This window comes from Ovis aries, chromosome 17 (genome assembly GCF_016772045.2).
Source record: "Ovis aries strain OAR_USU_Benz2616 breed Rambouillet chromosome 17, ARS-UI_Ramb_v3.0, whole genome shotgun sequence".
Lineage (NCBI taxonomy): Eukaryota > Metazoa > Chordata > Mammalia > Artiodactyla > Bovidae > Ovis > Ovis aries.
Window position 1 is genome coordinate 52507046 of NC_056070.1, and position 13511 is coordinate 52520556.

The 13511-nt window shown below is 53.4% G+C and overlaps 1 protein-coding gene across 26 annotated transcripts in view; it reads left to right on the plus strand.

Annotated features, from left to right (window-relative positions):
• PITPNM2 (phosphatidylinositol transfer protein membrane associated 2) overlaps positions 1-13511 on the plus strand; it is a 158325-nt gene that overhangs the window by 73626 nt on the left and 71188 nt on the right. For 5 of the 26 annotated variants that reach the window (XM_042234567.2, XM_042234568.2, XM_042234569.2 and 2 more), the window contains exon 2: positions 1-201. The exons of 19 other annotated variants lie outside the window; for them this stretch is intronic. In XM_042234567.2, the coding sequence (XP_042090501.1) occupies positions 1-201 (201 nt within the window). 2 more of the 26 variants (XM_060401110.1, XM_027956433.3) reach the window with 2 other exon arrangements.

The following is a 13511-nucleotide window of genomic DNA, read 5'->3' on the forward strand; positions in this document are numbered from 1 at the left end:
CACAAGGAGCCAGCCTCCTCTCTCCGAGCAACCTCACAAACCGGTGCCTTACTTGAAAGCCTCGTAAACAGCCGCAGAGGGTGTGAGAGCAGGTCGGAGAGGTGGGAGCCGTTTGGCTGCCGGTGGCTCCAGCCTCCCCAAGTGTGGAAAGCTCACTCCAGGAAAAGTGGAATAGTGGCCGTGTTGGCTGGCTTTCAGGCGGTGAGTGGCTCTCTCTCTTCCTTAATTCGACGGGAACCCTGGGATGCAGGGGAGGGCTCGGTGGGAAGCCTGGTGGTTTGGACAGAGGCTCAGGAAGGGCTCAGGAAGCCCACAGGAAGATCTCTGCGGGGAAAGTTTGGTTTGTCTTGCCCCATGCGCTGGCGTCCCCCCTACCCAGGCTGTGTCGGGCAGGACAGGCAGTCCTGGCTCAACATCCAAGGTTCTAGGACTTGGGACCACGACCTCCTGAGAGGCTGAGACTAAGAAAATCTTAGTGGTGGCAGTTCATCTTTTTACACAAATGGCTTAAGAAATTGTGCAGGAGAACAGAAGCTCATGAACATTCAACTCTCCCGGTCTGCTTTGCAATGTGCCTGAACATACACACACACACACACACACACACACACACACACACACACAGAGTCACACACATGTACACTCACACGCACACACACGGATACCATTTTCCCTGCTTCCATCAGGGGTGCACATACCAGCTGGCATTCTGCCCTTTAACATGATCTCCCATAAACAGTTCCCAGTATTGATAAGATCGCACAGCTGTCCTTTTTGTGCATTGCTTTTTAGCTCTGAATCTTATGTGAGTGAGACAGACCATTTGTGTGCACTTCTGGAAATCTCTGCCCTCCTCTCTTACTGTTCCTCTTTTCCACGTCGCCCCAGCCTTTGCTATGTTGTTAGATGTGTTATAGACATTAGTGTATTTGTGTCTTCAGTGGAAGCCCCAGGTGCCAGCTTTTCAGATTGGGCTGCTGAGGGTCTCAAGCTGAAAGGAAGAGGGGCTGTCAAAGAGAGAGAGTGCTAAGCTTAAGAGGTGCTGAGCTGAGAGGCCGTGTGTGCGTGCATGCATGCAAGTGTGTGTGTGCCTTCCCCCCATTGTTTGTACTTAGGCATCTTCAGCTCTGCTTTCCAGCTCTCCCCATTGTCTGGTTCAGCAAACTCTGAGCCGGGATCGTAACACCCACCTCACAGGCGCCTTCACAAATCTCATCTAATGTAGCAATTTGCAACCACTGTAGAAGTGGTTGGTGTTGTCCCATTTTACAGGTGAGCAAACTGAGTCTCAACACAAGGGCCAGGAAGCTCCCCTGGAGTAGGAAATGGCAACCTGCTCCAGTATTCTTACCTGAGAAATCCCATGGACAGAGGAGCCTGGCGGGCTATAGTCCATAGGGTCGCAAAGAGTCAGACAGGACTGAGCGACTGAGCAAAAGCGTGAACTGAGCTTCAGAGCAGTGGGGTAGCCCACCCTATGACAGAGCCAGAACTCAGCTCTTAGACTCAGTCATTCGTTCATCAGTTACACACGCAGCCCGCTCTGCATGGGCCCCCTGCCTCTGGCTTTAGGATGAAGGGAAGACCCAGTCCTTGCCCCCCTAGGGAGGAGGCCCTCCATCCTAGATGTCTAAGGAGAGAAAAAGAAAGAAGCAGAGGGCAGGCCCTGAAGGAGGAGGCACCACAGGGTGGAGTGGGGAGCCCCTTACTCACCCACCGCCCATCACTCCCGCACTCTGCTCTGTAGAGAATCTTGATTTTCCGGATGCTGATCTGCTCTCTATTGTGCTATGGGGGCAGCCTGGGTCACATTCTTGTAAAACTTAAGGTAGGGACTTTCCTGGTGGTCCAGTGGTTAGGACTCCGTGCTTCCGCTGCAGGGGGCCGTGGGTTTGATTCTTGGTCAGGGAACGAAGAGCCTGTGTGCCAGGCCAAATATAAATAAATGAGAGCCACATGAAACATTCTTTGGGAAAAAAGAAAAAGAGTTAAACATCATCTTGTCATCCAGAAGTCTGCAGAATGGGTGTGTGTGTTTTATGAGACCTTAGGTGTGGGTGGCTTGGTGTAGAAGGAGGGCCATGTACCCCAAGACACTGTGCCTCAGTTTCCTCATCTGTAACCTAGAGAGAGCACCACCCACTTCACATACCTCAGCCAGGAAGAGAGGAATGTGAGGGTGTGCGGCAGTGAATCCCAAGAATTGGCATTGGAGGGTTGTTATCATGCATTTAGATATCCTGGTATCGTACTCTGATGGCTTAGAAAAGACTGTAAGCGTTTGGAGTATGTAGATATATGCATATAGATACGCAGAGAGAGAGTGCGCCAGTGGTAAAGCAGATGATTTAAACAGTGATTCTGGGTAGAGAGAATCTAAGAGTTCTTATGTTGTTTTTGCAACTTTTTGGTAAATTAGAGATGAAAAAAAAACAAAAACAAAAGCAGAACAGTGTTTGGGAGCTTTTCTCTAAAACTGGACAGAATAGTAACATAACAGAGGAGGGTTTGTACCTTAAGAAGCTGCATGAACAAAGCCAGTGGCTGGCCAGCCTGCGGGGGAGAGAGAGCTACGGTGGGGGAGCTCTCAGGTCGTGGCCAGGCCAGACTCTCTCGAGATAGGGCTCTCCCTGGACTCGAGGGCCTCCGAGGTTGAGCTCCTCCCCAGCTCCCTCTCTGGGCTGGGTGAGGCCTTCCCCAGGGCGTGAGTCTTTCCTTCCAGAGGATGGAGCCTGCTGCTTGCCCCAGGCCTGGATGAAGTTGATAGTTTCTTGCCCGGATGCTGGTTTCGTCTGGGTCCAAGCTGCAGCCTCCCTTCCCATGCTGTTAGCCTTGTGGCCTTCCACTGAACCCTTGGCTCAAGAGAACCCCTTTCAGTAAATCTTGGCATGCTTGCTAGGAGTTCCGGCTCTGCTGCCCGCAGACTACCCCAACCTCCAATGTGAGCGTGGTGGTACCCGAGCCAGCACCCCCGGCGAGTTCTGTTCCAGGTTCCCCACCTTGCTGCAAGAGGATCATTTCTCATCAGGTCTTCCTCACCTCTCTGGGGGTCGCAGGGAGGACAGAAGGCAGCACAGAGCAGGAGTTTGGGGCTGGTTCAGGGCCATCTCACACCGTCAGGTGCCCACCGTCCACTGGGGGAACGCGGAGGTGGAAGCGAGACCAAGCCCCTGTCCTGTCCACTCTCTGCCATCAGCCCAGGCGTGAGCCCTGGGAGGTCCCCCTTGGCCTCTCTCAGCCTCAGTTTCCTGGTCTGCACAACAGGGTTAAGGATGGTGCCCTTGGGAGACAGGAAGGAGCAGGAGAGTATGTGCAGAGCCTCACACTCTTGGCCGGCACTTTGCTCTGCCTGTTGCCCCATGCCCTTGTCAGGCACTTCACAGCTTTCGAGGCGTGGACACACCATTATCACTGCCTGCGGCTGTGACTGGGCTTTGTCAGGGCCGCAGCAGCCTGTGCAGACAAGGAACCGGGAACCGGGAATTCAGAACACACACCAGCTGCCTGGTTTCCTTTGCCCACTGGGCCCCTGCGAACTGCATGGCTAAAGTCCTACCTTGGGACTCCAGGTTCTTGGATGGGGAGACTGGGAGGTGGGGGCTGCCCTGGGGAGATAGGAGGAGCAGAAGTCATTAGCCACGTGGACCCGGCGTTGAGTCCTGGCTGTGAGGCCTGGCGGAAGTCACTCAGTGCCGCCAGCCTGAGTTGTGTTCTGTGCAGAACAAGGGCGATCCTCGTGCCAGGGGCGCTGGGTGAGAACGGGAGGATAGAAGGAGCGAGATGATGCCAGTGATTGCTTTATAGGGCTCTCCTTCAGGGCAGGACTCAAGAAAAGGATTAGTTTCAAATAGCCACTCTGTACCAAAGGTCATCCGAGGATCGGGGCCAGGTCAGCTGCTGCTTTACATGTTTCCAAATGTTTGGAGAGCCAGTGCTGTGCCGTGGCCAGCGGGAGCTTCCGTCAGAGGTGTGGTCACTCAGCTGCCTGCAGCTTAGAAGATGAGGCCTGGGCCTCGCCAGCCAGCTGAGGGCACAGGACCCCAGCAGTGTCGCTGGTGGAGAAACCAAGGCCCAGGGAGTGTGCCTCATTGCTGGAGCCGGATGTGGCTACAGTGCCAAGGAGGGGCCTCCCCAGACCCAGAAAGAGAGCAGGGAGCAGAATCTATGCTTGAATCACCTCCTGGCTGCTTCCCCCTGGGGGTAAGAGGGTGGCTTGAAGCTGCTTGTAGCCCTCTGCCCTCCCGGGCAGCAGCCTACGCACTGAGGATTCCAGGTCAGGCCCAGAAGTTGGGGAAATTGGCAGAGACCCAGAGAGGTTCTCTTGAGTACCCCAGAGCCAGGCTGGGCTGGGCTGGGCAGCTTCAGGGTCAGGGAAGAGTCCCCCTTCCTCTCTGCACTGGCCCCTGCTCCCTTCCACCTGCCCCCCTCCCTTTGCAGCTGTGGAGAGACCTCGCTGGTGACAAGGTGATGTTCCTTCTGCAAAGCACCGGCTTCTTGCCCCACAGCCAATGCGCACTGGGCCGGTGCATGAAAGGCCTTTTTGATGCTGAGCCCTTAGGAGTGTACCGCCTACTGGTCCTGGCCGAAGAACCAATTGGTCCTGTTTGTTGTTGTCTTTAAAAAAAAAAATTTACTTTTTGGCAGTGCTGCCCAGCATGTGGGATCCTAGTTCCCTGACCAAGGATTGAATCCACGCCCCCTACATTGGAAGCATGGAGTCTTAACCACTGGACCCCAGGGAAGTCCCCAGGTGGTCATTTAGCAGGCAGGGCTGGCTCGTGTGCAGCCTGAGGAGGAGATACTGCCCAGTGCTCCTGGGAGAAGAGCCTCCGTGCCATGGACAGCTGTGCTTCCTCTAACCACCTGGCAGTCCGCGAGGACTCAAGTACGGCAGCCAGTGGGAGGGCTCCTGCCTGGGCCTGGCCAGTGCCACATTCCTCGGAGCCACCTGGCCAGGGTGCTCCATGAGACCTATCTCTGCAGGCGGTTGAGAGCAGCAAGCACCTTCTAGGGGGCCCCCAGGGGGCCCTTATTAGTTGCAGCAGGCAGGTCATTCATTTCAGCACATTTAGTCTCTAGTTGTGGTGGGCAGGCTTAATTGCTCTTCGACATGTGGGATCTTAGTTCCCCAACCAGGGATCAAACCTGCATCCCCTGCATTGGAAGGTGGATTCTCAGCCCCTGGGCCACCAAGAAAGTCCCAGGAATCTTGATTTTGAACAAGCTCACAAGAAATTTCTAAAGCAGCTCATCCCTGGACTTCAGTTGCAGAGATGCTGCTCTTGGCCATGGCAAAGCCCTTTGAGCACCAACTTCATCAGCGCTATGATGGCCCTAACCTTGCCCCTTGGCACAGCAACATCCACAGAGCTGGGAGGGCGGAGAGCCCCTCCCCCCAACAGGGGTTTGCTAATGCTCAACTGTCTGACCTCCCTTACCCAACAGGAGACCAGGGAAACCCCAATCGCAGTCCCAGAGCTTCCAGAAGCCTCGGCCAGCTCCCCATCCCCCGATGAGAGGTTCTCCAAAAATGGAGACAGGTAGGGGACGCTGAGCCAAATGTCAGGGTGGAGGTCAAGCATCTCTCACCAGAGAAACTGCAGTGGCTGGGACTTCCCTGGTGGTCTAGTGCTTAAGACTCAGGGCTCCCAATGTAAAGGTCATGGGTTTGATCCCTAGTTGGGGAAATAAGATCTCACATGCCACATGACATGGCCAAAAATTTTTTAAAAAGGGAAGAAACAGCAGTGCTTGGGTTAGACCTGTGCTTCTGGTGCTGGCTTGAGGCTGGCGCCCCTGAGAACTCAGACAGGGCTGGGCTGGCCTGACTGGGTGTGGGGCATGGAACAAACTGTCTAGACACCAGCATGGGGAAAGCAGAAAGGCCGTGTGGCTGCACATCCAGCAGCTACTTCCCCGCAAATGTCTTCATAGCAGACAGAGAGCGGCTTCTCACAGCCTTACATGGGCTCCTCAAGTGACCTTACCTAATTGGGCTGCAGCCCTGGTGAGAGCCTGGTGACAGGCGTGCTCTGTCCTGCTGAGCTCCGGTGTCACCCTCCTGGCCAGGACGCCATTGCCTTGTCTCCTGAAGGCTCCCGGCGCAGGGGGACACTGGGTGATGCCCATGTGGTCAGCTCGGGCTACATGCTGTTTCCCGACACTGCAAACCAGTGAACCAGCGTCCCAGAGCTGCCGTGACAGTAGGCCTCAGGCTGGGTGGTTTAGAACCACAGAGATGGATTTTCTCTCCGTTCTGGAGGTGAAAGTCTGAAATCAAGCTGTCGGCAGGGCTGTGCTCCCTCCGAAGATTCTAGGGGAGGATCCCTGCTGGCTTCTCCCAGCTCCTGATGGCCCCAGGTGTTCCTTGATTTATGGCTGCGTCTCTCCGATCTCTGTGTCCACATGGTCGTCCCCTCTGCGACACCCCTTGTTGGATTTGGGGTTCATCCTAAATCCAGGATGATCTCCTCTCAAGACCCTTAACTAGATCTGAAAAAGCCCCTATTTCCAAATCAGGTCACATTCTGAGGTTGCAGGTGGACACAAATTTGGGGGGACGCACTGCCGTCCACTGCACCCAGCAGGCAGGGCAGATTTGTTGTGCCGGCAGGGGAAGCAGTAATCTGGCAGGGGGGTCCCAGGAAACAGATCTGGGGCTTTTAGCTGCCTTAGGCTCCGTTGTCAGCTAGGGGGGCTTTGCCTCTGCGAGTAGAATCAGAGCCCAGGGCATAGGAGGTGATGTGATGGCCAGGGGGCAGTGTGGGTAACTATCCTGGAGAGGGTGTGCCGCTTGGACACCTGTTTTTTGTGTTTTTTTTTTTAAGGTTGGCTTTATTTATTTATATATTTATTTTTAATTTATCTTATTATTTTTGACTGCACTGGGTCTTCGTTGCTGCACGTGGGCTTTCTTTAGTTGCGGCGATCGGGGGGTTACTCTGTAGCGGCGTGCGGGCTTCTCACTGCTGCGGCTTCTCTTGCCGCAGAGCACGGCTCTAGGGCACACGGGCTCCAGTAGCTGCAGCACACAGTCTCGGTAGTTGTGGCTCCCGGGCGCAGTCATTCTGTGGCATGTGCGATCTTCCTGGACCAGGGGTTGAACCCATGTCCCCTGATTTGGCCTGCAGATTCCCAACCACTGGACCAGCAGAGAAGTCCTGGATGCCTTCCCTATGGTGTCCTGGGCTAAACAAGGCTCTGAAGAGCTTCAGGACCAGATTGAGTCCCAGGGAGACAGATTGCTTGACATAAGAGCCTTCCAGCAGGACCTTGTAGGGGTGAGCGTCCCATCCTGGGACTGGTAATACCCTCAAAGGACTGGTATTGCACACAGCATCTGAGTCCTTGTCCCATGAGCTCTGAGCCTGAGACTCACCCCAGGGCAGCCAAGACACATGGCAGTGCCAGCCCCAGACCCCTGGCTCATGGGTTTGCAGGGGGAGGAGTGCTCCCAGATGCTGCCATCGACTCCTCTGCAAAGCCCAGCCAGCCCCCTCCCCCGACATGCTGTCTCACCCCATTGGCTTCTGCAGCCGGGTCTTCCTCCCTTAGTCTCTCTGGAAGCTCCACATCCTCCCAGCTTGCCCAGGAACCTTGTCCAGGGGCCGGCTGGACACCCTGCCTACCCCCGACTCTGCCTCTCTCTGAGCGCCGAGCCCTCACGGGGCATTCCACTGGGGGGCACATTGTGGAGTGGTCATCTAGGTGTTTAGCCCCTGCAAGAGCCTTCATCCCCGTGTGTCCAGGGCCTGTCCCAGACGAGATGCACCAAACACATCTCAGCCGTGAGGGGATGCTGGTCTCCACAACTGCACGCACAGGCTGGATGCTTTTGGAGAACATAAAGTCCAGCCTTGCTGTGACCTCCTGCAGACCTTGGGTGTATCCCTCTCCCTCAAAGGGCCCTGTGTCCCCATCCGCTAAGGAGCAATGGATGCTGCTGCTGTGTAAAACCCTTCCTGTCTGACTTATAGGAACTGTTTACATCCAGGGGTGATGGAGGGGACCCTGCCATGGTGCCATGCATTCCCCTTTGCCGGGACCTGGTGGCCTGTGCCTGCCTGGCTACTGGCATCTCGGCCACCTATCTGCATCCCTGCCCACACCTGTGATGTCCCTTAGATGCTCCTGCTCAGAGAGAAGTAATAGGCTCAGTGATGGTAGACACTGTTAGCTCCCAGCCCCACCCAGGGTGCCTGTCCGCTGGAGCCACCTACCTCATCCTCAGCAGCTTAATTTTTTTTTTTTAATTGAGATTCACGTAACATAATACTGTTTCTAAAGTATACAATTCAGTGGCATCTAGTACACTCACAATGCTGTACAGTCACTTCTGTCTAGTTCCAAAATATTTTCATCACCCCCAAAGAAAGCCCTGTACCCAATTCTGGGGCTTTTTCTTCCTTTTCTGTTTTATTTTAAAATCATGATAAAGTACACATAACACACATAAAACACACGTAACAGGCTTCCCTCGTAGCTCAGTCAGTAAAAAACATCTGCCTGCAATACATGAGACTGGAATTAGACCCCTGGGTGGGGAAGATCCCCTGCAGAAGGAAATGGCAACCCACTCCAGTGTTCTTGCCCGGAAAATCCCATGGACAGAGGAGCCTGGTGGGTGATAGTCCATGGGGTCACAAAGATCAGGCACGACTTAGCAACTAAACCACCACCACATATAACAAAATTTACCATTTTAATCATTTTTAAGTGTGCGGGTCAGCGGCCAAGTACATTCATATTCTCACGCAACCATCACCACTATCCGTCTCCAGAACTCTTTTCTTTCCCTGAGCTGAAACCCTGTCCCCGTTAAACGCTAAGCCCCCACTCCCCACCCCCCAGCCCCTTTCTGTATCTGTGAATCTTTCTGGGTGCCTCATAGGAGTGGAATCATGCATCACTTGTTTTTTTGCATCTGGGTTATTTCACATAGCATCATGTCTTCCATGTTGCAGCATGAGTTAGGATGTCCTCCCTTTTTAAGACTGAATAACATTCCATTGCATGGATCGACCACATTTGGTTATCAGTTCATCCATCCATGGACACTTGGATTGCACCCACCTTTTGGCCATTGTGAGTCCAAACCTGGGGCTTTTTTTTTTTTTCATTTCTTTTATTAGAGTATAATTGCTTTAAAACGTTGTGTTAGTTTCTGCTGCACAAGATCGTGAGTCAGCCATATGTATACATATACCCCCTCCCTCAGGCGCCTCCCTTCCACCCCCCACCCCCGCCCCGATCCATTCCACCCGTCTAGGTCATTGCAAAACATCAAGCTGAGCTCCTTTTTGAGAGTCTAACGAGAAAAGTACGGGGGCGGGCGGGGGGGGTGGGGGCCGGGTCTGAGTAGGCTGTCAGTTTCCCACTACGTGCTCCCACCCTCCTTGGTCCATAATTAGCTCCAGACCCCTGACCCCAGGCCCCTAGGCAAAGATGGTCCTTCAAAAATGCCCTATGCCACCTGTACCTTCCTCTCTGAGCCATGCTGTCTTCCCTGCCCTTAGGCCCCAGTTTCTCCTCCAGACATCAGAGTGCAGCTTGCTGAGGACCTCAGCCCTCACTGGGGCCAGCTGGGTTTCCCCGAGCTCTGACTCGCCAAGTGACCTTGGGCATGTCACTTCCCTTCTCTGAACCCTCGCCTGTCATCTGTCAGAGAGACATGATAACCTGTGACTGCCACTCCCGTGGTACCAGCTCCTTGGAAAAACACCCTATATGACTGTTCCCATCCTTGTCCTCCACTCTCTACTGCCAACGCTTTCCCCGCTTTCACTGCAGCCACAGGGGTTTTCTGAGTACTTGCTTTGGGTGGACTGGGGCTGCCCAGGAGAGGGACTTTGAGCTGCCTTAGAGGGATGACCAGAGTATCAGGCTGAGGCAAAGAGTTCAGTTGTCCAGAAGGAGGTACCCAGTGCCCCAGCATCATCTTATTTAATCCTGCCTAACCCCATGAAGTGGATGATGTTCCTGCAAACTGGTGAACTGAGGCCTGGAGGGGTTGAATGACTGGCTCGAAGACAGAGCTTAAATTTGAACTGAAGTCCATCTGTGCCAAAGCGAGTCTTCCCCACCGCATCTTGCTGCCTCTGACTAGCTTGTTTGTTTGTTTCACCACCTCGTTTTATTTTATTTTTTGCAGGGTGGGGAGATGGTTCCTGCCCCCACCACCCCCACCACCCCCAAGCCTGCTGTTCCGTTCAGGGCTGTTGAGTGCCTCCTCCCTCCCCACCCTGTTGACACGGGGCTGTTGCTGGGCTGGTTTTGTTTTTGACCCAGTCAGCCTGGCAGGGAAGTGGCGGGCTGTGTGCAGAGCTTCCAGAAATAGCCCCAGGCTCCCCGCCAAAGATAGAAGAGCCAGACTGTGTGCGATGGGCTTGGACCGGTTAAGATGACTCAGTTCCCCGCACCCCAGCCACCCCCTCTTCTTCTTGCCCTCCCCTCCAGCTCACCAGCCCTGTGCCTCCCTCAGCCCGGGCCACCGGATGCGGCTTCACATCCCTGTGTCCCTAAGGTGGCCTTACTCCCAGGAGTGCCCAGAGGCTGCTAAGGGCTGCCAGCTTCAGGATGCCGGCTTGGGTGGGTAACCCTGGGCTCAGAATCAGGGGTTCTTGTTCCCTCCCTGTGACTAACTTGCCCAGTTTGACCTTGACCAAGTCCTTTTGAACTGCAAAGATATCAAACTAGTCAATGCTAAAGGAAGGTAATCCTGAATATTCATTGGAAGGACTGATCTTGAAGCTCCAATATTTTGGCCACCTGCTGCGAAGGTCTTTTCATTAGAAAAGACCCTGATGCTGGGAAAGATTGAGAGCAGGAGGAGAAGGGGATGACAGAGGATGAGATGGTTGGATGGCATCACTGACTCAGTGGACATGAGTTTGAGCAAGTTCTGGGAGATGGTGAAAGACAGGGAGGCCTGGCGTGCTGCAGTCCATGGGGTCACAAAGAGTTGGACACAACTGAGCGACTGAACTGACTGAAGTCCCCATCAGCCTCTTGGCTGCAGGCTTCCAACAGAAGATGCAGAGGGGGCATCTGTCTGCCTGCATCGTGTCATCATGCAGGCAGGGGTCCCAGCCGGTGGTGGGAAGGTTGGTGAGGACAGTAGTGATGAGTTACTTCCTCTACTCCTGACTATTGTGAGTGTGAGGATACAGGTCAGAGGGAAGCCCTCCCTCAGCAGGGCTGTCTCAGCATTACCATCGCCATCGTCATGGTACTGACAGCAGCCGCTACTGTTCCTTGGGTGTTGTGTGCTGGGCACTTTGTGTTCATTGTCTCTCCTTGTAAAAGGCATTTAACAATTTTTTGCTTATTTATTTATTTTTGGCTGCGCTGGGTCTTCGTTGCTGTGCACGGGGGTTTTCTTTAGCTGTGGTGAGCGGGGGCTACTTTTCGTTTTGGTGCTCGAGCTCCTCATTCCGGTGGCTTCTCTTGTTGCAGAGCACGGGCTCTAGAGCACAGGCCTCTATAGTTGTGGTGCACAGGCTCGGTCGTTCCGGGGCCTGTGGAATCTTCTTGGAGCCGGGATAGAACCTGTGTCCCCTGCACTAGCATGCAGATTCTTAACCACTGGACCACCAGGGAAGTCCCCATTCATTGTCTCTTAATTTACCAACCCCCCACCTCCGCCAGGCTACCCTACGGGATGTCTATGACATTGGACCTACTTCTAAAAACGGAAGAACTGAGGCTCAGAGAGTTGAAGTAAATTGCCAAGACCCAGGGAAGGGTGGAGCCGCTGTGGGAATCCTGGTCTGGCTTCAAAGCTGGGCTCTGCCTTTGATGTCTTACCCCCTCCTCCTGGGTAAGCTCGTCCCTGCTCTCGGCTTCCCCCTCCAGACTGGGAGCCCAGTCTCTTGGGGCTGCCCAGAACCAGCAGCTTGAAGGTTCTGTCTGTGTTCACCTGGGGAACCTGGAATCGGACAGAGACCCACTAGGGCTTGGCCTCCAAAGAGAGCCTGGGGGCATAAGGGCATCTCTGGGACTGAAGAGGCTGCCCTTTTAATATCACCCTTATTTAGTTACTTGTGGGAATAGAGTTGATTTACAATGTCGTGTTAGTTTCTGGTGTACAGCAAAGTGATTCGGTTATACATATATGTACACATGCGTGTGTATGCGTGCTAAGTCACTCCAGTCATGTGCAACTCTTTTCGACCATATGGACTATAGACCACCAGGCGCCTCTGTTCATGGGATTCTCTATGCAAGAAGAGTGGAGTGGGTTGCCATTTCCTACTTCAGGGGATCTTCCCGACCCAGAGATGGAACTTATATCTCCTGCACTGGCAGGCAGCTTCTTTACTAGTGCCACCTGGGAAGCCCCGTATACATACATATATGTGTGTGTATATACGGGGAAGGCACTGGCACCACACTCCAGTACTCTTGCCTAGAAAATCCCATGGATGGAGGAGCCTGGTAGGCTGCAGTCTGTGGGGTTGCTAAGAGTCAGACATGACTGAAGCGACTTAGGACTAGCAGTGTGTATATATATATTCTTTTTCATGTTTTTTCCCATTGTGGTCTATTACAAGATATTGAGTATAGTCACCTGTGCTATACAGTAGGACCTTGTTGACTATTTGTGCTACTCTCAAACTCATAATTTATCCCTCTCCCACCCCCAACACCTCCTTTTACTTATTTTATTTTTAAAATTATTTCCTGTCTGTGCTTGGTCTTCCTTGCCATGGGTGGGCTCTTCATTGTGACACGGGGACTTTTAGTTGCCTCACAGCATGTGGGATCTTAGTTCCCTGACCCAGGGTCAAACCCAAGTCCCCTGCATTGGAAGGCAGATTCTTAACCACTGGACCACCAGGGTCCCATTACTTCATGGGAAATAGATGGGAAACAGTGGAAACAGTGTCAGACTTTATTTTTGGGGGCTCCACAATCACTGCAGATGGTGACTGCAGCCATGAAATTAAAAGACGCTTACTCCTTGGAAGAAAAGTTATGACCAACCTAGATAGCATATTCAAAAGCAGAAATATTACTTTGCCTACTAGGTCCATCTAGTCAAGGCTATGGTTTTTCCTGTGGTCATGTATGGATGTGAGAGTTGGACTGTGAAGAAGGCTGAGTGCCGAAGAATTGATGCTTTTGAACTGTGGTGTTGGAGAAGACTCTTGAGAGTTCCTTGGACTGCAAGGAGATCCAACCAGTCCATTCTGAAGGAGATCAGCCCTGGGATTTCTTTGGAAGGAATGATGCTAAAGCTGAAACTCCAGTACTTTGGCCACCTCATGGGAAGAGTTGACTCATTGGAAAAGACTCTGATGCTGGGAGGGATTGGGGGCAGGAGGAGAAGGGGACGACAGAGGATGAGATGGCTGGATGGCATCACTGGCTCGATGGACGTGAGTCTGAGTGAACTCCGGGAGTTGGTGATGGACAGGGAGGCCTAGCGTGCTGCGATTCATGGGGTCACAAAGAGTGGGACACCACTGAGTGACTGAACTGAACTGAACTGGACCACCAGGGAGGTCCCC